Here is a 26,887-nt window from a genome sequence, read left to right as displayed (position 1 = left end):
GTTGTTATTGATAATGGTGTAATATTCATTGATTTCTAATGTACCTAACTACTGGATTCTTTCTGTAACCTTGTGGAATAAGACTTATTATTTACATTAGAGAAATGAGAGAAGTAGTTCCAACTGGTTCAGTCTTTTGTTTAAAGCTGTCAGCAATTTGGGTGGACACTGGATTTGATCTCAGGTCTTCTTCACTTTAAAATGTAGGCAATTTCCTCTTAGGACCATATATATCTAATGTGATCAATAATTTCATATATGTTTTCACAGTATTTCAAACTTTTAGGCACATAGAAGAGATATTATACAAAAAGTATGGGTAGAATTTTCCTGTCTTTGTTTTGTACACAATTTTCCAATGATTGCTTGAGGAGGTGAGCTATAGGAACCCTTGCCTCAGTGAGAACACAGAGCAGCCTCAAAATCCTGAGATGGAACATTTTACAAAGATTCAGTGATATCACTCATCATAACAGATGGTATAGCTTTAATAGATTTATACATACATTTCCTCTCTGACTGACAGAAAAAAAAAAAATCCAGAAAACTACCAATTAAAATAGTTTTGAGAACGTAGGCAGCATGGGTGCCAGCCTCCCTGCAGCAGCTGGTCCTTTGAGAATGGGTAATTTTGCCATCTCATGATAATGCAAAAACATTATGTTTACCATCACCCCATGCTCAGAATACTAATCATATCTTAAAACATTGATTTTCACAAAAGGGAGTAGCTGAATTAGAAAAAATTCTGGAGGCTATATCTATTAAACTACTATTTTTTTCCTCTTGCATACAGTGGGATCCTTAATTGTCAATTATTATTGTGTGAGGAAAACAGAGCCCAGAACACATGGTTGTTCCTGAATATGTAGATGAAGTAGGCAGATTCAGTGCAGCACACAGAGCACAGGATGATGAGCTGTCAGGAGGTCTGGATCTGAGCCCCAGCTCTGTATCAACTCTATGATCATGGTCAAGTTACTTTGTCTCTTTGAACTTTAGCTTTCCATGCAAAGAAAGGAAGCATGTCCAGGGGTGGGGAAAGGAGTAACCAGGAAACTAAAGTGTACAGATATATGTATAAATGGCAAGATGCCACAGCTATGAAAGTTTTTGCTATTGACAGGTAGGTCAAAGATGTGCTCAGGGATTTGCTGAAGAGAGAACAGGACAGAAATTTAAATATTTTTGGATACCTACTATGTGATATATTAATATAATTACTGCATTTATTTACTTTCATTTCAACTTATAAAGATTTGATCCCCATTTTATAAATAGTAGAATTTTACTGACAAGGTCACAGTGCTGATGGGGACAGCAAGAAGGTTTTAACCTGGTTTTGTCTTTTTCAAAAGTATATTCTGATACAAACGTACTCTGAGTTGATCATGTTAAGTTTAAAAAAAATGATGAGGAGGAGTTTACATGCAAATTCTCAAAAGAAGCAGAGAATGTCAAGCCAAACTAGGACACTCAACTTCCTCCCAGTTCACTTGAAATAGAATTTATCTAGAGGGTCACAGCTATTTAAAATTAATCTGCTTCCTTTACCAATAGATAACCTTTTCAGTGAAGTTAGCACCCTGTATTCATTTTGAAACATAGAAGTGTATCAGCTTCAAGTGTAAGGAATACTTTGTCCCAGAACAAAGTACAGCATTTATAGTGTTTCAGAGCCACTGTATTAGAAATCATTTGCATATAGACTTCCTCCCCACTCCACCAATGTAATTTAGCTGATGCTTTCACTCTTCCCATTCTTCCTGTTCAGACATAAGCCTACAACATTCATTTGTGGAAATTTTCATCTTGTGGACCAGAAGTGTGTGCAAGATTGAAAAAATAATTTTAATCTTCTCCTAGGATTTCCTTTAGAAATTCTGGTACATTTCCTTGAATAAAATATATTAGAAACAAAAAGGACATTTCATCATCAGAAATATTCACAGAATCACATTTAATTTTTTACTTAACAATTAAGTATTCTCTAATATGATGTAGCATTGCTGAAAAATCAAATGATAATGAATTATTTGTTCCACTTTGAGGATATAATTTAAAATAGCATGAAAGATATACTTTTTTCCAAGGTACCAAAATATGTTTTGCTGGTGAAATAAGATTTCTGGTTTTATGCATTTTAAAGGTATTAGTTAATTCAAAATGATCTACAAATAATTGTGCTAGAAATTAAAATTTCACTATGTGTAAGTAGTACAGAAGGAAGAAAAAGATAGCAAAGTTTTACCTCTAGTAAAACTTTGTAGGTGTTTTAAAAAGCACATTTCTTTTACATTTCTTCCAAATGTTCAGTAAGAGACATACATCACAAAGAAACCTTAAGAACATGGACCTGGGAGCCTTCTCCCTACCCAGATATTTCTGGTAATTCATCCCAGCTCTAAAACTTAGGAGCTGTGCGATTTAGGAAAGTCACTTGACATCTCAAAGCTTCAGTTTCTCCATCAAAAAATAGGGATAGTAAGACTGCTGAATGCCTTAAATGAGATAAGACAACTGAACTACTTAGTTAAGTGCCTGACAAACAGTAAATATCAATTAATGTTTGTTATTGTTATGCAAAAAAGAGACAGGAGGTATTTGCATAGGAGAGCATGCAAAGAGACCCAGTAGAGGAAAAAGATAGTAAAAAGAGGAGAGAGCTAAAATCCAGATGCTGAAAGGAGTTAATAAATTTTGTTTACAAAAGGCAGGAAGAGGTGAGATGAATGGTATTTTCAGAAAGAAAAATGTAAAAATAGGGCATTTAGTAAGTCTTGCTTGATGAAGCATAATGGAATTTCTCTTTAACATTACATTTGTCTGCCCACAAGAGAATTTCAGTTACAAATTAGCTTTACAGCAGCCTTGGTGAGCTCTTCTCAAGATCAGCACACTTGGCAGAATTCCTACCAACTCATGCCTACTCTGTCCTTGCCCCACTCCCCACTACACCTAACTATGCTCAGACTCTCTCACTGTTTAATTCAAAAGGAGGTTTTAGGCCACAGGGTCTGAGAGTTAACTTTGCATCCACTATTATTATTTAGGGATGTCCTCTAATGGCTTATCCTTTATTGTTTCTATTCCATATAATTCCTTTTTTTTCCCCAAATAGATGGATAAATTACAGATCAAAGAACCACGTAATGGAGAAACCTGATAAATGTTTAAGGTGTTAGATGAAATATGATAATGCATGATCAAACAGAAAAACACACAGCTGGGGAATTATACTGCATCCATGTACAGACAACCATCAATCACTTTTCAAGAATCACAATCTGTTTAAAAGCAATAACTTTACAGATTCTACGTGAATTATAATGAAACCAGAAACATTTTGAAAGTTAAGATGTCAAAAAATCTTATTTTTTATTTTATTCCTAGAGTTCCTGAAGATAGGTAGATAGATTGAGAACAAATAACAGAAGCTAAGACTTTAAGACAGAAAGACAGAAGATCACATTCACATTCAAGCAGAGGTGAACTTGAATGGTCCTGCTCATCATGACCTATTATAAATACACTAAATTATGTCTTTCTGCTCTCTTTCTTTGTCTTCCTTTCATAAAGCACATGTAAATATTCCTGGGGATCTTTAAAGTCCATCCACAAGTTAAGGTTCTTCCTTGTTGAAACTTGTCCCTTATTTCACTGACCTCGCTAAGGGCTATTAGTATATTAAAACTGAAAATTAAAGGATGGAAATCAGCACAACTCAATAGTTTTCCAGGACAGGAAGAAGACTAATGTTTTGGAAGCATATGATATGTGCCAATTATATTACATTACACTAAGCCTTTTCCAAGCAAACATCCACATCATTTCAGAAGGACTGACAAGTTCATATAACTTACCCTGGATCATGTGGCAAGTTTGGCCAGTCCTTGTTTTGGGTAATGTGGAACTGAACTCATGAAATTCAGAGATTTTGTATGAACATAAAAAATAGAAACTTGAGAGCTGAATATGTGACATATTTTTTTCCTATGTTGATTGTGAAATGTCAAAAACCTCTCTGCAAGAATACCAGAACAAAGTAGAAATACTAGAAGAAGCCAGGACTGCAGATAAAGGCCAGGGTCCTTCCAGATGCCCCAAGATGCCTCAATGCGTGGCTGCTCTTCCCAGGATTAGTTGTCCATGGATTTTTGAATTTGAGAAGACACTCAACTCCAACTGTTACAATTAATCCCCCCCTTTGGATTAAATAAATTTAGATGTATCTTTGCTACTTGCTAACAAATAATTTTCACTGATATAGGGAGACTTTATAACCAACACTTTAATTGTGTTATCTTCTTTAGCTCATTCTTATTTTCCTTTAATTACTTCAAGTTTACTTCTGGAAAAGTCATCTCCTCCCCAGTTAGTTGGTCCAGTTAGTGTAAAATATTAATACACTTACCAAAGTAAGCTAATAAAAATATAAGACACTCAGTGAAATTTTAATCTCACATAAGAAATGTTATTCAGTTTAAATATGTTCTTAGTATAAGAATATTATATACCATGTTTGAGATATACTTACATTAAATATTATTTTTGTTTATCTAAAATTCAAATTTAAGTGTACCATATTTATAAAAACACTTATCATACTATATTGTGATCTCAGGTTTATTCAAGACATAATGCCTAGTCTTGAATAAAGCACATAGTGGGAGGTGTACATATTGTGTAGTGTGTGTATATATTCTTTAATCTAAACAGAAATAGCAAAATGAATATATCACTGCCTAAATTTTATAGCAGAAACTAAAGTTACCTAATTAAAGTTACCTAGAGGTTTATAATATCAATAGGGAATATCTAGATAATTTCAAAGCTTATGCATTGCATTATCCATACCTCTCAGAGTTGTTAAAAATAATGTCACTTATTTAAAGATGAATTCTAGTTTCCCATCACTGGGGTCAAGGAACTACTGAAAAGCAGTATAGACAGGCCAAAAAACAAAGTCTAGATCCATCCTCTCAAATTTTGGACTGCATGAGCATCACCTGGAGGGTTTGTTAGACCACAGATCACTGGATTCGATTCCTAGATGTTTTGTTTTTGTGTTGGTTTTCTTTTCTTCTCTGTCCCCCACTTTTTGTGTGTTGAGGATTGAGCCTTGCACATGCTAAGCATGCACTCTACCACTGAGTTACATATTTTTCCTGTCCCCATTGAATTTCAGATTCAGTAGATTTGGAATAGGAGAAAAGATTCAAATTTCTAAGTTCTAGGTTATCCTGGTAATGCTGGATGGGGCCATATCCTGAAAACCAGTGCTCTAGGTTTGGAAGGGGTATTCTATTTGGCTCATATGTAGTTCATTCTAAATTGACAGAATTCTCAACCTTAAGTAGACAAACTGATCATGAGAAAAAAATCTACATTCTATAAAACTAACCCCTTCAATGTTAATCTTTTCCTTATTTGGAACAAAGTCTTAAAGGTAACCTAGACCAAGAGAGAACTCTGTGAGCCTTTACCCATAAAAAACATTTTCCAGCTTGCATTTTATATCTGAGATTCTTTTCCTGACTCCTTTCCTTTGGCAAAGACCAACTGATAGCCACTTCATCCTACATTTTAAAAAATATAGTACGACTTCTCTCGTCTCTAATTCTTGTTGGAAGTAACTTAGGTTTATGATCCATAGAAGCCATCTTCCACAGTGAACGTACTGTTTTTCTCTATTTGCCACTTCATTTCCCTTATATAAAATGCTCGCAGAATTCTCTGCAGCTGTCATCTGGGAAACATCACAGTTTTCCACAATGGGGGCAGAAATTGCTATTTCAGCATCAGTGATTGGTCTTTTGGCATTTTCCTGGAGAAGCAGAGAGGCCAGTAACAAATCTCAAGCCAGGCAACCTAATGGCTGTAATGAGGAAAATAGACATTGAATGGGAATTTCAAAGGGAGAGATTCATAGGACTGGACATTACTAATTCCTCTCAATCTGATACTCTGTCCACAGAGAGGACTGCATGTCAACTTTCATCCACCAGGTACTCCCCCTGCCCCTGGATTCAACTACTGCAGTAGTTGCCTAGATGTTTTTTCTGATGCCAGGTGAATGGGTCCCTCTCTATTTCATTCTGACACACAAAACCATGTTCGCCTTTCTAAAGCAGTTCTTTTATTGTTTACTTTCCCCTCAAAACTCATCAAGAATTACTTACAATATATGAAATAAAAACTGTGATTTACTTTTGGATTCCTGGTGTCTTGTACACATTTGTTAATTAAGAAAGAATGAACATCATGCATGGCCTCTAAATCTGCCCCTCTTTTTATACCTCTTCAACCTGCACTAGGCATGTCACTGAATTTCATTTCATGTTGTTTTCTTTCTTTCAAATGCCCTCATAACCAAAACCAGCCTTAGGAGAGGGGGAGCTCATACTCCTCGCTTTTTAAAATGTTTCCTAAGCACTCAAGTCCTCCTTTGTCCATAATGCCTCAAATAAAAATATATGCTAGATTCTCATCAAAAAGCTACAGATTGATTTGATATCTTGCACAGCCTAAAATGATGAGGACCATACAGTAAGAAATATACTTTAAAATCTTGGGTCTGATTTCCTATTTTCCTTTATTCTAATTCCAGATACTGATCAGTGTATTTGGAGTTCATAATGACACATTTTCTCATTCTAATTCAACTTAGCTTTATGGTATCAATAAACATTTCAGAAAAGAAAGTTGAGAACCACAAGGAGCATGGTATGATGGAAGAAATCTGAGTTATAAACCAGATATGAATTCTAATCCTGGTTCTTCACTTTCCCGTTAAGTAATTTTTCTCTCTGTATTTTAAGTGGGATTCAGTGATTTTAAAATTCTCTTCTAGTTCTGGTGTTCTATGAAACTAAATTTAAGGTCACGTGAGCCTGACACTTTTTTCCGTGGAAGTCTACAGTGCACTCGGAAAGGATCAAAGGGCCAGACTATCCACATTTCCTCCTCAAGAGACACCCTCCCCTTCCCCTTCCATCTTCAACCAAGGTAAGTCATTCCATTACTCAAAATGGAGGATTTCTTTTCTCTAAGCCACACATCTCACCTACCATAATTTATACTTTTGGATTTAGTTTTTTTTCCTCACTTATTTTATTTACTTCTTGATCTTATTGTTAATCACTTAAATTCTGGGGAAAAAAATGCCATAACTTGTTTTATTGCCTCTAGCTTTCTCCATATAATTCCCCTTCCATTTTATTAGCAGAATGATGTTATTGAAATATAAACTTAATTGTTTTATTCTATATTGAATAGTCCTCGATTACTCTCTATAACAGATTTTTAAACATTTAAAAATTCTAAGCAAAGAAGCTCTTTCTTCAAATTAAACCTTCCTGAGAAGCCAGTTAATGAACATTCATAATGGCTTATCTAATAACAGAAAAGGTAGAGTCTCCATAATTTCTACAGTAGGGAAGAAATGAAAATCAGAACATAGCCTGCTGAAAGGCCCTGTTTGTGACCCTCAGAGGGCTCTAGGGATCTAGAGTCAGAATGCCCTATGTGGCGGGGAGAGGCTAGTAAGTGTAGGAAGGAATCCAGCAAGCCTCTTTGTCCCAGCTCAGTGTCCTGATACTGAACTGTGTCTGCAAGGGGGTGCCTTTCTCTAATTCACCTAAAGGCTTCTTATGGGCTACAGACAGCAGTGAGCATAGATTTCTGTGCAATGCCACAGACCTTCACCTAACACACAAGTCTTTCAATAGTCTGCTACTATTCACTTCTCCAACTTTGTTTCTTGCTATATGGTTACAAGTTCATTGGCCAGACCTCTTTTTCTACCTGGATTAGCCACCTCCAGACCCCATGTGGTCTGGTAAGTACCTTACATACCTTTCAAATTTCATGCCTACACTGAAGTAGCTTTACAACTTGACAGGGGATATTGAGAAACAAACTAGTAAAATTCAGTGTTACTGCTGTGTTAAAAACAATACAGAGTGTTGCAGGAGCACATAATGGTTCTAAGGAAGCTGGGGAAAACTTCTCAGAGAATTTGAGGTAGCTAATCTGAAGGTCAAAAAGAAGATAGCCAGGTAAATAAAGAAAGGGAGAAGTGTTCCTGGCATAGCTTAGTGGCTGATGAGGTGACGAACAGAAATCAAGCTATGAAGGGCCCTTGTTTTTTTTTTTGTTTGTTTGTTTGTTTGTTTTTGCTTTTTAAATTTTTATTTATTTATTTTTTAGTCATACATGACAGTAGAATGCATTTTGATATATAATACATACATGGAATGTACATACGTCAATCATATTGTCTATTCTATTCTGCTGCCCTTATGAAGGGCCCTTGTAAGGCATGTTAAGGAATTTGGGCTTGAACCTAAGGGCAATGGAAAGTGATCATTCTGTGCAAAACTAGAATAGTGTTATAGAAGAGCTCTCCAAGTACAGTGTGGAGATACACATTTGATTAAACTTGGAGGGTGGAGTTAGGGAAGAAAAAGACAAGGACTGTGGCTAAATGTTACTATAGAATTCTGATAAAAGCTATGTAGCCCAGAATAGACTACTGGCAGTGGCAGTCAGGATAGAGACTGGTGAGGGGGAGGATTAGTATCTACTAGATATGCTGACAGATTAGATTTAGGAGGAAAGAAAGAGAAGAAATATTTTGTTTATTTCCATTTATAAATTATGAGTCACTTGGGGGAGAAATTGTACCTCATTCACTTTTGCATGTTTAGTGCCTCAGATGGCATCTGGCACAGAATATATGTTTGATAAATAAGTAAATGTAGATGTGTGGAAGTTAGTCAATGGCATCTTGCTGCCAGTATCCACACCAACCCCACAAGAATGCTGTGTGTTCTCATGCCATCTTATCCTTCCTGCTCTAAAGACAGTGAATACAAATTTAATCACCCTCACAAACAGGCTTATTTGCATTAAAACAAATAGCTCCAGTGAGAGGGTAAGGTCCAAACAAAAACAAATGATCCCTAGCAATAAGAGATCAAATACTAGTTGAAACGAGTATGTGAGCATTGTGGTATTTATATATATTCAACCAACATTTATTGAGCATATGCTATACATTGCCAGGTATGGTGTAGATGCTGAGGATACAATCTGAACCAGGAAGACACTAGCCCTTGACACAGAGAATAGGGAGGAAGAGATCTAAAAAAGCACACCACAGGATTAGCAGCCTCTATCATGTACCCATAAGACCAGTGCTAGACTGAGCATGTCATCCCAACTTTACACTTTAGGTTTTAATGCCAAGTTTTTGTTTATTATTTGTCTGATTATATTAATTCTTAAAGTTTAGTTTCCACAGAAATAGGAGGAGAAATGATCCATAAGCAAGAATTCAAGTATACCATGCTGCAAACTGTTTGCAAATATTCCCCTTGTTTTAAACTGTTCTTTACTTCCAAGAGTATAAGAGGTATTCCCCAATACTCCCGCCAACCCTGAAATGTAAAGTATCTTACAAGCCATCTAATGAGTTTTGTGCTTATACTTACAGAGGCAAATACATACTTGATGGCAAGTTATTTTAGTAGTCTCTAAGATTTTTAAGATATTCAAGAGGAGATTTTTTGCATTTTTAAAGATTCTTAATATGATAAATGTCAAATCTCATGGCAAGTAAGTTCACTAGTTACTATAAGGAATTCATTTTGAACATTTATGCAGTTCAGTTAGAAAATTAGATACTTATGTTTCTTAATTCATTTGTTTTCTCTTATTTATTATATTCCTTCCTCTAGAAGGCAAATTATATGACAGAAGAAATCTTATCTGTTACTTTTTTACTACTAAGGGTTAAGCTGGATTCCTTACATGATAAGGCACCATCCATCCAAATTTCCTTATTCCTTTGTTTTTATCACTGTCCACATCCACATCAGCACTCCTGATTGCTTCTCATTCCAATATATTCCCCAGTCAATCCACTTCTTTTCATATCTACTACTCCCACTTCCACCCAGACATGTTGATTCACAGATTCTATTCCTATTCTCTGTAATATTAGTTACATGGAAGCTTGGGCCCAAATTTTGAAATTTAAGTCAACTGGTATACTCATCCTTTGCTTAAACAATGCAAACTCTGCCTGTATCATTTAAGAGGCAATCCAAGGCTCTTATCCACCATATGAAATCTTGGCTTCTACTTACTCTGTGTTCTCTTTCTCTATCACTGTCCCCTGGCCCTTCTCTCCAGCCTCACTGGTTCTATTTATATTCCTAGGATACTCCTGGCTCAATTCTGCCTTAGGAGACTTGAACTTACTATTTCCTCAGCTTTGAGAGAATTTTGCTTATCTTTAATCTGCTATTTTGTTTTGTTATCAGAATCTTTGCTTAAGATTCTTCTCTTCAGAGAAACTTAACTTGATCACTTAATTCAAAGTAATCACTAGGCACTCATCAGTATATCACTTTGCCTTTTTCTATGCATAACACGTATTATTTTGGAATATTTTTATATTTGTGTATGTTCTGCGCAACAGATTAAAATATAAGCTCCTTAGAGCAGGAACATAGTCTTGTTGAATATTTTATTTTTAGTGCCTATGACAGTGAGTGTTGAGCCCATAGTAAGTACTCAATAAACAGTCAAATAACAAATGAATTGTTGAATGAATAATAGTTATACATAGTTTAGATTTGGCTTACTATCAATAAAGCATATGTAATCTTCCTGCCCAAATTTGAATTCTGATAGCTCTAACTCAAAGACCTTCTTAAATTCAAACCTATAATTATTGGAATTATTCGGAATTGGCAAAGGTTGTGAGCAATTCTCTATACAGCAGATAATGCTAAATTGCCTGAAGGTACTAATTTTCAAGGGTAGATGATTAGCAATGCTGATTTCTGACCTTTTCTGAGCTACGATAATCAGCTGTTATTGTTTATGTGTTTTCATAATATCCACACTCCTAACCTCTTTCTAGGCTAAATCACATTTCATAAAAACAAACTCAAATTAACTTTGTGATGAAAACTGATGACCCATTTTCAGATTAATGGTGACATTCTGTGATTTCATAAAACCAGAGCCAGAGAACTGGTGTGTGCAAATGTATGCTTACTTCCTTACACTTGTTCTCAGCTGTGGAGATATAAGTCAGAGGCCTGCGGATGAAGAAAGGTATCTTGCTCACAAATACTTTCTTGATTTTCAGTTATTGGGTTTCATTGAAAGTCATATATTTTTTTTTTTTACATTTGAAACACACAGAAATCCCATTGGTGTCAGTGATTCATACTTTCTGCGTGGCTTTATAACTGTTCATGAGACTTTGTTTTGGAGCATGGCAAAGTAGGGGAGTCTATGATGGACAATTTCATGGAAGACGGTTTTAGGCAACAGGGCAGCAGGGGAGAGAAGCTTCTAAAAGATACAAGAGAGCCAAAATCAAAATCACTCATTTCCTAGGTGATAACTGTAGTAGCCTCTGTTACTAACTTCTATCTCTCTAGCTGTTCAGAAATAAAGCATTACATATTAGCCTTACAGTTTCTCCTCTTGTTTTTTTGCTTGTTTGTTTTGTTTGTTATTTTGCCACCTATCACTTCTATTCATGTTGCTGTCTCTTGATCCTTATGTTACAATTGTTGGGCAAATTTTCAACCCTAATTGAACCTAACTTTCTACCTTCTTCATTGCCTTTTCCAGAGCAACTGAACAATGAAGTGTAGAGAAAACCCTCAAATGAAGGGACTCACTATAAATTTATGATCTCCAAATGTAACACTGCCCTTCACCCTGGTCAGCTTATTTCTTTGTAAAGGTGATCTCCAAAACCTTTCTTTCTTGAGTCACTCCTAGTAAATAAATTTGGGACAGATTGAAATCTGTTCCAAAGAAAAATGAACCTACCTGATGAAAAATCCATCAGTGTCTTATGCTAGATTCACATATCTCACAACATGAAAAACCATGTTCTACTCTATTCCTATTATAATGGGTCAAGTGTTCCTTCTGATTCAGAAGAATTCACATCTTTTAAAAGACCTCACTGATCACTTAGATGTTGGAGCCTACATCTTCAAACCCAGTTTTTACTTAAGCCATTCTCTGGATAGTCAAACACATTTTGGTATCTCCTATTTTTAAAAATCAATTAACCTGGCAACTCGCCTTGCTTACCATTCTGTCTCTTTCATCTTCACAAATCACTCTTATCAGAAGAGCTGTTTACAGTCCATTTTTTTCTTCTCTCTTTATTAAACTCTGAGCCTCTCACAATGCCCCTATCAAAAATAACATGGAAAATAGCCTCTATCAAAAATAACAAAAAATATTCCTACTAAATTGACCAATGTGTTAGATTTGGCTAAATCCAGTGTAAACTCTTTAGTCTTCTTGGAGTATCTCACAATAATGTGAAGTTCAACTGTTCATTCCCTCATTGAAATGCTCTATTATCTTCCATGATTCTGCTTGCTCTTGTTTTCCTTTCTAACATTCTGGTTACTCTTTCTTATATATTCATTTTAGTTCTCTAGTGTACTGGTCTTCATACTTATAAAATAAGAAAGAAGGGGAAAAAAAACCAACCATGCTCCATTTTGCATATTTCAAGTTGACATCTAATTTTTTTTCATCATAAATTTAAATAGTATCAAAGGATGTAATTTTTGGCCTACTTTGGACTGTGAAATTCTATTTTTTTTCACATTTACATCACTACTTCAAATATAACCAGTGGAATTATATACATACTGATTTGAAGTCCATGCTCACAATTTAAAATATGAATGAATAAGATCTCAAGTAGCTAGAAATTTACATATTTCTTTTTTTCTTCCCAAACTATGTTTCCATTCTACTTAACCCACAGTTTTATCCTAATACACTTTTATGTTAGAACATCTTATGTACACTATTCTAACATTGTTATATGAAACAAAAATGCATGTTTAAATAGTCTTCTGTTTTTTTTCCAATTTTTCTGTGACCCTAAGACCATATACTTCAAGATTTCTACAAGATTGAAATCTTGAGTTATGATAATTAATAGCATACAATCAAAATAACTAAAGGTATTATGAAATTCAATCTATAAATCTAAAATAATAAAAAAATAAAACTGTACTAGGAATTCTTCTCCTAAGGGGATAAGTGGAGCTTTCTGAAATCAGCTCCTGACTCCATAGATTAAAATAAATTAAGATTAAAATAAAGTAAGAGTCAGAATTCCCTTCTTCATTTATATGGATTGTCAGAGCTTGGAAATCTTGTTTATATAAGTAATTAATTGGGAATGGGAAGAGAACTTTGCATTCCTTATTCCAAGTTATAGGCCCTAAATCCTATGATCTATAGTTAAAATTATTTTAGTAATCTGGCAACCAACACTTTTCAATTTTCTTAAAGCAAAAAACAAAACAAAACAAAAAAACAACCAAATGATTTAATGAGAGAAAGAAATTGTCACACAATTTTTTATTTCATAGATTTTTTTTTCACTCTAGACAGTAATGTATTAGGTTGTTTTTTTTTTTCCTTTATGCCTAGAGAAATTAGCCACAGTAAAATTTGGAATGAAAAAGATATCTACTTTTCCTTTGAAAAATGGTACAATAGTAAGTATAATTTGGAAGCAGGAAAGAAGTGCCACCACAAAGCTACAACCTACTTCTCAGATAGGTCAAATTAAAGATCTGGAAATTAAGTGCTGTAAATTTTTTCATGTACTTCTAGGAACATGCATTACTCAAATTTAAAAACCTCTTAACTTATAACCCAAAGTTTGAAACTCCTCAGTACTTAATCCCTGGTCCTTTTTATTTTATACCTTATTTTTATCTTATAACTTTTCAAGGCAATCTCTTAATTCTTTTAGCTTTAACAATTTTTCAGTATCATTTCTAACCAGTCTCTCAGAGTTCTGAATCTGTATGTCCAACCATTTCTTTACTATCTCCACTTATTCCTTATAAGCATATGAAACTTAATATTGTCCAAAATGGAACTATTTAACTTAACTTTCAACTTTGTTTCTCCAACAGTCTTTATAACTGGTTATACTCCATAGCTCAAAGTCATCCTTTAGTAATTCAACTAGATGGTGAATTCTATGCAACCAAAAATATACACAGCACCTCATATGGAGCCTTAGACAGAGAAGGCACAGGTGAATTATTTGAAAGACTAATACTTTTTCCTCACTTCCTATTCCTATTAATTTTGAATATTTATCAAGTTTATTCCTTATTTTTAAAAAACTGCATCCACTTCTCACTGTCAATACTCAGTGATAACCTAAATTATTACAATACTTTCTTTTTTAAAATATTTTTTCCAATTTATTAATTTTTTAATTTGTTCTCATCAGTTATACATGACAGCAGAATGCTCCTCGATTCATTGTACACAAATGGAGCACAATTTTTCACTTCTCTGGTTGTACATGAAGTAGAGTCACACCATTCAAGCAGTCATACATGTACTTATGGTAATGGTGTCCGTCTCATTCCACCATCTTTCCTACCCCCATTTACAATAGCTTCTTAAACTTTTCTACCTACAAGTACTATCATCAGCTAAGCCAAACTCCCACAACAATCAGAGCAACTTCTGCCTAGGCAACAATCCCATTTAGTCATTTTTCCCATTGTACATTCAAGATTTTATATTATTTTTAGATGGATAAAAACCAACTACTTACTATGGCACTCAAGGCTCTGTCTTATTTTTTACCTGCTCACTTGCACATTGTGTCAGTCTACCCTATCTCACCAGGGACAGTCCCAATGACCTCTTCTCAATTCCTTCTTAGGCCTTTGGAAAGGCTCTGTCAGCCTAAAGACTCCTCTGGCCTATTTGCTTACTCTTTATGTCTTGACTTAATTATCTCTTCTCTCTGCCTTGAATACTCTGGACTAGATTGGGCTACGCTATTGACAACCTTTCACAGGACTATGTATTTTCCTTTTATATCTCTAAATTTATGTTAAAACTATGCTGCACTGGAAGGTCTTTAAAGGTGCAGATCTTTGTTACCTTCTCTATTCCAACTCCCAGTTCCCTAATGGGAGCAAAAATAACAGTATCTATGGAAGTTATAAATAAAAAATTTGAGGGGCAAAATGGCAGAGTCTGTCCACTTAATTATTGCTTTATGCCTTACATTCATTACATCGTGCAATTTCCAAACTTTAAGGACATGCCAAATAAGGTGACAGTACATCAGTCACTCAAAAATCTCTTATCCACAACACTGAAAATCCTGAAACTACCTTTTCTCACTTCCCGAAAACAAAATAATTACTTGGCTCATTTCCTTTTCTAAGTCATGTCTGTAGCTAGATGATTTGATCTGAATGTCAGATCATTGTGTGGGAACACAGAAGAGAGAGTTCATGGCATAAAAAGCAGCTGTGGTAATCTTCAAATGGCACAAGTGATTAATCCATAGGATGTCTCTAAATGAAGCTCTGAAGTATATGTGATATAACAATAATCTGTACCTGGGATAATGACTATGAAAGAATTTGTCGATGTTTTAACACAGACATTAAACATTCAGTAGACATGAACAAAAGCAGTGCATAATGCATTCTTTAATTCACTGTCTTCTGAAAGGAAGATTGCTTTTCCTTTCTTTCTTTTTTTTTTTTTGTGTGGTCTACCTTTCACTTCAGTAATTGGCTGCCAAATTAGGCTATAATAATTAAAAAAGTTAATGGAAGGCAGGGAAATTATAACAACATTTTAATTATTACTGGCATATTGTGAGTTATAAATTGTGGCCCTGATATCTGTGCTCTAAATACCAGACTAATTTGCCAACACAAAATGATCTGGGGCAAGTTCAAATAACACATGAGTTTTCACAGATCAATTCTAGGCCGCTGAGCTGAGGATGACTTGTATGTTGTCTTAGCTTGAGTGCTGGAATGATACCAACACCAAATATTTCCACCTCTCTAGAAGATGGTCTTATCCAGTGCAAGCTGTTTTTCTTAGTTTATGCATACTAATGTAAATGAAAATTTCTAGTATATGATTGAAAACAAAACAGGTCCGGCATGGTGGCACATGCTTGTAATCTCAGTGACTCTGGTGGCTGAGGCAAGAAGATACTAAGTTTGAGGCCAGTCTTAAGACCACAAGCAACTTAATGAGACCTTGTCTCCAAATAAAAAAAATAAAAAGTGCTAGTCACTGGTAAAGCACCCCTGGGTTCAATCCCTGGTAACAAAAATAAAACAAAATCAAAACCAACCAACCAAACAAACAAAAACAAACAAATGCTAACTGGGAATACTTAAAACAACTAATTTCAAATCCAGATATAAGTGAGTAACAACTATCCTAGGAATACTAACCTGGATTCTCTAATTAATCTGTCATATTTTAAAGTCCCTCAATAAATATGTCCATTACAGTGTAATAAAAACTTAAATGTTCAAAATATGATAAAAGTTGAATAATGTTATATCCATATGGCATGAAATTTTACAGTCGCTCAAACTAATGTTTACAAAGTATTTTTTTTTTTTAATGCAAGGAAATGCCTACACAGAGATACCAAATGAAAATGGCAGGACAAAATGTTCAGCTATAAAAAATGTACTGAAAAGGAAGAAATGTGATAAATAGGTCATTTTGGTGATGGGATTATGAATAGTTCCAATTTAGTGTTTACATGTTTGTATTTTCCAAGTTTTCTACAAGGAATATGCCTTACTTTATAAACAGAGAAATAAACTATTTCAAAACCAAAATTATTTAATATTTGTCATCTTTTTTTTGTGTAGGTTTGTACAGCAACTAGACTGGCAATCTACACTAGTCATTTTCTGAAGACCTCAAAGAATTTGGGTGCCATTTTGTTGTATTTGTATTTTTAATTTTTAACATCACAACATGGGAGATTGGTAGGGCTTTGTGATTTTTAAATGTACATTGAGTTATTCATCTGCTGATAATTGTAACCATGTGTTCTTATGAAAAAAAATGGCTCTTGGAGTCAGAGACAATACTTTTTTCATCCATTTGCAAATAATTTAACATCTTTAAGCCTCAATTAGCTTTTGAAAATAAATTTAAAAATGATCTTGTTAACTCTAAGTTTCTACTATGTGTAAGGAACTGCTAGATATGAAATAGTGAATAAATAAAATGATTTGAGACACACAGAATGATGGGTGCATGAAGGGTAATAAGGGATTCCCCATATTTTCTTACCTCAGATGTAACTGTTAAGAAAATAACTTTCATCTAAAGCAAACAAATGAGGTATCATTATCATTAAGAAAAAAATTTATTCTCTATTAATTTGGGATGAAGCCAACATGACTACCAGGAAACTTAACATGGGAAACTCTAAAAAGCCAAGAACTCTACCAATAACACATGTATTTGTTCATTTTATTTTTACTGAGCCCAAAACTCAATGTACATGTTTCCCCTATGATACTTGTCAGTTTATATGTAAAGAATTAATGCCCAATACTGATCGCTTCACGTACAGTCCACAAGGCCATGGGAAAGACATTTACCTAGGATTTACTCCCATCTACCCTAAGAAACGTACTCTGGAATTTCTTCACCTAAGGCCTGCAGTGGGCTCCAGGTGGCTTCAGTAGTTATTTATACCTCTTTCCCAAGTTCATGTTCCCAAGAGTTAAAGGTACAGGCTTTATACAGAATCCTAGGCTCCAAGGTGGTCAAATGGCAGCTATCTGCAGAAGTATTAGATGGAGATTAAGTGTGCAAATTCAAGTGTCCTAGGCATATGCTCAGGATCCCTCATGTTGTAGGAGGCTGCGAGGGCTAGGTAGCCCAACATACAGGGAGGAGCTCTAAACTGAAGGCTGGGGCCTCCTCACTCTGTGATGAAATTCTCTGGTATGGAACTCTGAAGAACCTAATTTCTAATTGATCTAATTTCTAACTTGGCTTTCCAACCTCAGCTTCCTCTGGGAAACTAAAATAGAATGTGTTTTTCTGGGGTGGGGGTGAGGATGGGAGTGGGAAAGGGTGGAGGGTACTGTCTTGTGAGCAAATACTGTCTGACTCGAAGTCACTCAGAAAATGGTATGGGAGATTTCTTTCTGCTATTGCCAGTTTCTGCCAATGTCTAAGGTGAGCTTGGTGCTTACCACTGCATGAGCTCAATATTGAGTGATAAAGACTTTTGTTAACCAACATTTAGTCAGGCTAAGTCCCTTCCTAACCAGGGTTTGACCTTAGTTGTCCCTCCTGCCAATCCTGCAGTGCTCAGTTTTAGCAAGAATCCTGCTAAATTTGTTTAGAGATAATCCCTTACTCTGTATATATGATCATCCTTGCCTGCTTTTAGCAAGGTCAATTTAGAAGCAATCTCCACTTGCCCCTGATGTTTCCTCTTAGTAATTTTCCATCTACTGAAATTTACCCTGCTCTTAGTCTTTTAAATCCCCACTTCTGCTTGTTTTATTTAGAACTGTGTCCATTTCTATGTTGAGGTCTCATTTTCCCTACTGTGATAGTCCCTAAATAAAATCTGTTTTCACCAGTTTAACTACTGCCCAGACCTGCTTTTCTTTTTCTTTCTTTTTTGACAGTACCTCTAACATCTTTATGATTTTGGCATCTATTAAGCTAAATTGCAGGATGTGATGCTGCACAGGCTTCCCACATTATTAGACCTTTCTAAATAATGATATAATTTGAAACTGCTCAGAAAAATGAATTCTTAAAAATAGCTAGGCTACCTTTGAATTAGAAATCAGGAGATAATTTGAGTATATTTTTCTACTTTCCCCTATCATTTTGTTCTGGTCTAGATCACACAGAACTGTTTGCTATAATCAATATCAAATGTAGTCTCAGAATATTCCAATGACAACACTTCTTCTTAGGTGACTGTTAGAAATAAATAAAAGCAAACACCTTATCAGTATTTAAGGATGCAATCAGGTCTTTGATATACAAATGTAGTGAGGAGTGGATCTTCTCTGAACTATAGTCAGTCAAAATGAAGAATTGATTGCTTGGCCATGATAATAGCATTCTGAACTTCTCAGGTTGGTGATAATCATCAGATGATTAGGATATAATTTTAAAGCTAAAAATTCCTGAAGATCCTCCACGACAATGTTCATTGTATGCAGAAAGATGCTAAGTTTGAGAAAGTTCTGTGACCTTCCCAATATCTCACAGATAGTTAGTGGTAGGAGTCTCCAGGTCTTTTGCTTTCACTAGAGCAGTGCAGTGCTTCTTGTTACCTTTCTATCTGAGCTGGAAATTTAGATCTATACCTACTAACAATGCCAGAAATTGCTCCCTGTGCACAAAACAGGAGCTAGAATTGAATCAGAATTTTTCGGGCTTCATGGAACCAATCTTAGGGAATATGAACCATCACATCTATGTCTTAACAATTCTATTATTCCTCTGTGAGGAATCAATATGCCAGTCTCTTCTTTATGGCGTGTAATTGGATAACTGGACCACAAAATACAGTCTGAATTAATCCTTCTAAATTTTAAAGTAATTCAGTAATTTATTTTCAGCCTTTGAAAATAGAAATGCTGCTTTTCAAGAATTTTTTATACATTATTGATATTTGAGCAGCCAGAACACAAGGTCAAATATCTGTTAGTAAGCTTAGGAAATGGGAGCATGGTATAATATTTGCCTTCTTAAAAGTTAATTATACCATATAGACATGAAGCCCAAACAAAGAATTTTCTCTACTTAGTGAATAGATTTCGGAACTTCACTGAACTATATCTTTAAATGCACAATAATATAAAGACACTGGGAGCTTTCTGAAACTAAGGGGAAAATACCTCAGATTTGTGAATAGAAATATATTATGCCAGAAATGAATGGCAGGGTATTTTGAAATAACAGCGTTAGTGTGATATAATTCACATACTTTAAAAATAACACATTTCAGCGGGTTTTAAATTTTTGTTTATTTTTTTTTCAGTATAAAAAGTAATCAGTACTATCCAATTGTAGAACATTTTCATAACTTCCCCAGAGAAATCTCATATCCATTTCCAGCCTCTGGCAATAACTAATCTACTTTCTACCTATATGCATTTCTCTATTTGAGATACTCCAGAGAAATAAAATAGTTCCACATATGTGACTTTTTACATATAGTTTAATTTAGAGTAATATTTTCAAGGTTTATCAATGTTTTAGGATATATAAATACATTGTTCCTTTTTTACTCACATTTTTATTGGTGCATTACAGTTGTACATAATGGTGGGGATTGTTATCACATATTTGTACTTGCACAAAGTATGACAATATAATTTGGCTAACATAATCAGATTATATTAGCCTGCACTTCCTTCCCTCCTCTCCTTTTCCTACCCAGTCCCTTTCCTCTATGCTACTGATCTCCATTTCTTATTGATAAATAATATTTAATGGTACAGATATACCACAATTTATCTATTGATTCATCCCTTGATGGACATTTGGATAGTTTCCTTCCATTCTTGTTGGCTAGAATAATAAATGCTGCTATGAACATGAATGTACAAGTTTTTGTATGGACATATGTTTTCAGTTCTATTGAGTATATAACTAGAAGTAGAATTGTTCCTCATGTGGCAGTTATTTATAACTGTCTGATGATCAGCTAGACTGCTTTCCCAAGTGGCTGCACCTTTTTACAGAACCATCAGCAGTGTTGAGGGTTCTAATTTCTCTACATCCTTGTCAACATTTGTTCTTGTCCACCATTTTGATTTTAGCTGTCCTGGTAGGTATAAAGTGGTATCTCAATTTAGTTTTGATTTGAAGCTCTTTTATGAATAATGATGTTGAGCATCTTTTTATATACCCATTGGCCATTCATATGTTTTCTTTGAAGAAATAAATATTGAAATCTGGGTAAGATGAATAGCACCTCCTCCATACCCTCCCTGCCATAAGAAATCCATGTTCTAAGCCCTTGAGCCTTTGAAGGTGTTACTTTATATGCAAAAGAGTCTCTACAGATGTAATTTAATTAAGGATTGTGAGATGGGGAGGTTATTCCAGATTATCTGAGTGAGTGCGTGTAATCACAGAAGACTTTATAAGAAGGAGGAACTAGAGTGAGAGAAGAGTATGATGATGGAAGCAAAGGTTGGACTCAGGCTGAGTAAAGAGAAAAGTTCAACATGGAGAAGTACTCCAAGAATTTATCAATCTCTTATGCTATTTCACTTATTGAAAATCTTCTTTTTCCTTAAACCATCAGAAAAGGGGCTCTTGGGTGTAAGTTTCATACTGTGATGTTTGGAAATTGTTCTCCTCTTCTGCATGGGGCTTCCTTCTTATTTGTACAGAAATAAACATTAAATTTATGCTTTTTTTCCATTTCTGAATTATATGCCTTCACGTGCTGATGATTACCAAATTTTCCTCCTATTTCCTTCTTTGTGTCCTTTGATCTGTTTTTCCTTCCTTTTTCTCATATTTTTATTTTTAAATCACTAGTGAATTCATGGACACACATTAATGAAATAATAAATGAATACATTACCAAATGAGACTCAGAAGTTCAATATTGTGGCTTGTATACTGGGATGCATTCTTGAAACAGTGATAGGTGAATTTTCAACTTATCATTATAGTCAAAATTCAGGATAGTTAATATTATTCTGGTTTGAAATGAATGTGTGTTATTTTAGCTTTTATAAAGGCAGAACTAATCTTAGCTATAAACAGGGAACTAATAAATGAAGTAATGAAGTTAAAGGAAAAAAAAAAAAAACAAACCTTTTCTTTCATCCTGTCTAGGTGTAGAAATGATTGTGTTCAGGGCTAGGAGATTAAATTGTGTCACTTGTCAGAAAACTGGCAAGCAGCCATCCTTTCTGCCTGCTTCTACACTTTGCTTTTGTGCTGTGGATGGGTTTAATAAATGCACTGTTCTGTAAAATGTCATTGCTGCATTACCAAATGGAGGATGTCATGTGATAGCTCTTCCCCAGCATGACATATCAATATTGGTCCCTGGCAATCTAGGGACTTCAAGCTCCACAGAGGGCATTTTTATGATTCCGATACAAGTATAGAAATAAAAATCATTCTTCAAAGCATGGAAGTATACCTATTTTTCTCTGAAAGAAAAACCTAATGTTCTTTCCAAAATGTTCTTATTTTCAAAGATGTGTCATGCTCTCAAATTCTAGAAGGCAAAAAATAAATGACTGGTAATATTTATTGAAAATTTCATCTAACTGTTAATCAAATAAATGCAAAGGAAAGCAAAGAAATATACCTTTATTTTTCCCCTTGGAAAATAGCCCCAAATGATATATGTGCAAGCACAAAAAAGTACTGATAACCAACTATAAAACAGGCCTTCTCTAGCATTATTGGTGGAAGTAAGGAATTAGACAAGGATGTGGTTATTGGGGGTCATCTTAGAATTCTGCCTACCACAGTTGTCACTCTTGGCTGCCACAGACTTGTGACTCAGGTTCAGCATTCTGCTAAATGTCTGGCTCTACAGATAACAATGATTTTGAGGACTTCACATTTTACTTAGCTCCTTCCTACCTTTCCTTCATTTAATCTTGCCATTAGGCTTCCTGAGATACATGCAGTGTATCAATGAGACAACTGAAGAACAGAGAGCTTAAAAAGAACCCCAAAGTCACAAAGCTAGGAAGTACAATCTGGAACCCAGTTCCTCTGGCTCCAAATATTATGTTCTTTTTCCCCCCACATCTCTTTTCTGGGACAACCACTGAGACCACAGCTCAGTTCGAAGTCTGTTCTATTTACAGAAAAAGTTACTTCTCACTTTACCTGTACTGAAAGCCTACACTCTCACTTTATTTGGGGCATAATTTAGCATCCGCAGGAAAGTTTTATATAATGTTCCCAGGATTCCTAGAATGATGTGTGTGTGTGTGTGTGTGTGTGTGTGTGTACACATTTTCCATTGCTACCTAGAAGATCACAAATTTAGCAACTTGAAACAACACCTAGGTCCACTTTTTAAGTGGCCTTTAATTTCATGTCAGAGTATAACCTAGAGAAACAGGAATATGAAAAAATAGAAACAAGAAGCTTAAGGGAAGGATATAGACGGTGAAAGGAAACTGAAGAAAATGTAAAAGGGATGAGAGAAAAGGGAATAGAAATAAGGAGAAAGAAATAGGGTAGAGGAGAGGAAATACTACTGAGAGGCACAGAGGTTAGAGGAGAAAAAGGATGCTTTAATGTTGGTAAAATTTAGTGAGCACCTACAATGTGCCTGGCATAGCTAAGGACTTAGGGGAATCTCACTGAATTCTCAGAATATTGAAGTAGTTATTACTATTACCATTTTACATAAAAAATGGCAAGTAAAAGAGTTTAACTTACCCAAGGTCAATTATGTTAGTATATAGACATTAGCAATTATAATTTTTTTAGAATTTATTGTAATGTTCTTCTTTTAGAACTAACAGTGAAATTAAAAAAAAAAAAATACTCTTCAAAGCTTGTTGGTCCAGCCTCAAACACTGTTCTTGTTACACTGAGAAAAGTTAGATAGGCTTAGTTGGGGCTTAAGGGTGACTATTTCATAACAGTCATTTACAATGTTCATATTTGAGTCAATTGAATTCTAATTAAAACAGATCCCTAAAATGTTTTATTCCTCAGGTTGTCACTCTTCTGAGTCTCAGTGTCCCTCTATGTAAAATGTGGACCTTAGCCAGGTGTGCTGGCATATGCCTGAAATCCAAGTGGCTTGGGAGGCTATGGCAGGAGGATTGGGAGTTCAAAGCCAGTCTCAGCAACTTGGTACTAAGTAACAAGGAGACCCTGTCTCTAAATAAATATTTTTAAAAGGACTGGGGATGGAGGTCAGTGGTTAAGCATCCCTGGGGGGTCAATCCCTAGTACCAAAGGGGGAAAAATGTGGATCTTGTACTATATTTTAAATCTAAAAATCTGTATTTAATGTTATACTGAAAGATTTTCAATTGTTATTCTTGAAATCTCAGATGTCCCCAAGTCATTCAAATGCAAGGCAGGTAGCCTTAAGTGGGGAAGAATCTCAGCAGGGTAGCAAGGATCCATCAGAATGAAGTGGAGGCCCCAGTAAGTATTTTCCCTTAGGAAAGAGGCCAGTAGATTGGGGCACAGATGTATTTTGCTGCTCCAGTTAGGACCACTGTAAAGAAATCTACAGGTTGTTTATTGTAAAACCCTGGAAGGTATTGTTCACACACACTTTCCTAATCTTGGATCCAGGAAGCAGAGCAAGGACCAATAAATAATCAGAATAAAGGAAACTGTTGCTCAGTAGAAAAATAACAATGCCTCACACATAATAAAAGCTCAATAAATGTTGCCTCTCTTTATAATTTTCATCTTTACAACTAATACGGAGCTTTCAGAAGACCAGAATTCTCTTTATCTCTGTAGACACGAGATTGCCTCCAATGCTTGCAGACAAAGAATGGTGGCACTCTCAGAGGTGTCACTTTTCATTCTTAATTGAAGAGCATGCATGTAACATAGTCTGTTCTATCTCAAGCTGAGAGGCAGCATTTTTCATAGAGAAGGTCCACCACTTTCAGGTAAAGGGTTCAACTGATGATTGTGGCCCACTGATTTCTTCATTATTCCATGGTGACTCTATTGCTAAACTTTTAAAATAGATCTACTGCAGAGTTGAGTATAACAAACTCAGTTCCCTCTGTGTTTGACTTGTGGAATTATACAGCCACCCAGGCTGCCCACCCGCCTGCCTACCTGCAGTCCTTCCCTTCCTCCTTCCTTCCTTCCTTCCTTCCTTCCTTCCTTCCTTCCTTCCTTCCTTCCTTCCTTCCTTCCTTTCTCTTGCTCTCTCTCGCTCTCTTTCACTTTCCCGCTCTCCCTCTCACCTCCCTTTTTCTCTTTCTTTGGTGTGGTACTCAGGATTGAAACCAGGGTGGTGGGCTCGGGATGTGGTTCAAGTGGTAGCGCACTTGCCTGGCATGCGTGCAGCCCAGGTTCGATCCTCAGCACCACATACAAACAAAGATGTTGGGTCTGCCAATAACTAAAAAATAAATATTAAAAAAATTCTCTCTCTCTCTTTAAAAAAATGAAAAAAAGAAAAAAAAAAAAGAAACCAGGGTGCTTTACCACTGAACCACATCCTCAGCCCTTTTATTTTGAGATAGTCTCACTAAGTTGTTCAGGCTGACCTCACACTTTGAAATCTTCCTGCCTCAGCCTCCTGAGTCCCTGGGATTATAGGTGAGTGCCATTGTGCCTGGATCACATCATCTGTTTGAAACCTCTCACTCTTCAACCTGGATATTTCCTTACTCTGAAAATAACTTTGTCAATTTGACTTGGAAATTCTATTGTCAAATAGAATGGATTTCCTTATGGAAGTGTTTCTTTTTGTTGATAGGAAATACAGGTATACTTGAAAAACAAAATGTAATTTGTCCTGTACAAACTGCAAGATGAAGCTGTCAAAACTAATCACTGCATCAGAACAACTAGACAGGGAACAAGTATCTTTGGAGGATTCCTAAGAAAACAGCAAACAGGCTTATCATTCATGCTTAATGCAAAGCAGAACAAGGAAGGGATATGAAGTTTACATTGGTGCCATTCCTGTGTCACCTTCCTGTGTAATTCCATGCAAGCCAGAGACATTCTACTCTATAGGATTGCTTGCACCATCTGACAAAGACTCTCCTTGATCAAATTTGAGTAAAGTTCTTCTGAGCCTTCTTCTCCACTAGGCCTCAACTTTGGGCTTGGTCTTTGACCTCCTTATTCCAGTTTTAGAATCCTGTTGAATTAGTTTAGCAAAAGTCCCTCCTTGGTAACTGATGAATTTCCTCATCCTCCACCGTCAATATCTTATCACTCTGGCCTGCCTTCAACAAGAATCCTGTCAAATTCCCTTAGCCAGAATCCCCCTTATCCCTGATGTTTTCTCTTTTCAATTTTCTATCCACTGATCCCCATCCCCTCCTTGGTTATAAGTCCCCATTTGTCTTTGTTGTACTCAGAGTTACATATTCTTTCCCCTACTGCAAAGCGTTTCTTTCATTGTCTTTTTCTTCTTTTCCAGTGCTCAGGAAAAGAAGCCTCACAGGTGTTGGCTATTACCAAGTACTCTACCACACTCCACTACTCAAAAATCAGTAAGTGCCAAGAGATCTGCAAAGTCATTACAGAAAGCTTGCTTTGACAACCTTCCCTCTCACATATAAGAGTTTTGTAGAATTATTATTCTCCAAAGGTACAAGTGTGTCTCATTGAAGCATCAGATCAACTTCCAAATAATTCTAATGTTTCAGATCTTTACCTGAGTCTGCCATCCTCTGCTGCAGCACCTCCGGGTATAATCTTCGTAATAAATATGCCAGGGTCATCTCCAATGTGGGGATTATCTGTCCCTCCAGCAATACTGAATCCCAGTCCAGAATTCCCCTGTAGAAACAATAAGCAGACATTAAGTGATGTGGGTGTCATCTAACACCTAGCCCCTTGAACTCTCTGTTATCATGTTACTCTTTAAATGGAAATCAGGTGACAGGCACTTTTGTATGCAAAACCATAAAGTGCATAGTCAGCTGACAAAGAAAGGTCAGGAAAAATACTCATTTGTTACTGCATTGCAAGAATTCAAGGGACATTGCATTTTTGTTTTTTAAAAAAGTTTCCCTTGTACAAAAATTAAAATGATCATTATGATGGGGAAATAAAGGCTTATAAATTGTGTGTTATAAAAAGTCCTAGAGTCTTTAGAGTATCAGTTGTAAAATTATATATTCATATGAGAAATAATGGAAAGAAATAGACTACATGAAAATATCTGATAGAATAGTGAAACGTGGGTGTTTTTGTTGTGTGACGTCTAGTTTTTTTTTCCTAATGTGCATTATCCATTAAATAAATGTTTTCCTATGTAATATGGTTGGACTTCAGAAGGCAGGAC

The 26,887-nt window shown here is 35.5% G+C and overlaps 1 protein-coding gene across 5 annotated transcripts in view; it reads right to left on the bottom strand.

Annotated features, from left to right (window-relative positions):
- Positions 1–26,887, bottom strand: part of DLG2 (discs large MAGUK scaffold protein 2) — a gene marked incomplete at both ends in the record, with an annotated part of 2,048,692 nt that overhangs the window by 563,839 nt on the left and 1,457,966 nt on the right. For all 5 annotated transcript variants that reach the window (XM_081281630.1, XM_081281626.1, XM_081281627.1 and 2 more), the window contains one exon: positions 26,255–26,379. In XM_081281630.1, coding sequence (XP_081137756.1) covers positions 26,255–26,379 — 125 coding nt within the window. The remainder of the gene's footprint in view (positions 1–26,254; positions 26,380–26,887) is intronic.

The sequence above is a fragment of the Spermophilus citellus genome (assembly GCF_964194105.1).
Source record: "Spermophilus citellus genome assembly, chromosome: 2".
NCBI classification, from domain to species: domain Eukaryota; kingdom Metazoa; phylum Chordata; class Mammalia; order Rodentia; family Sciuridae; genus Spermophilus; species Spermophilus citellus.
This window is presented reverse-complemented; position numbering and strand designations above follow the sequence as displayed.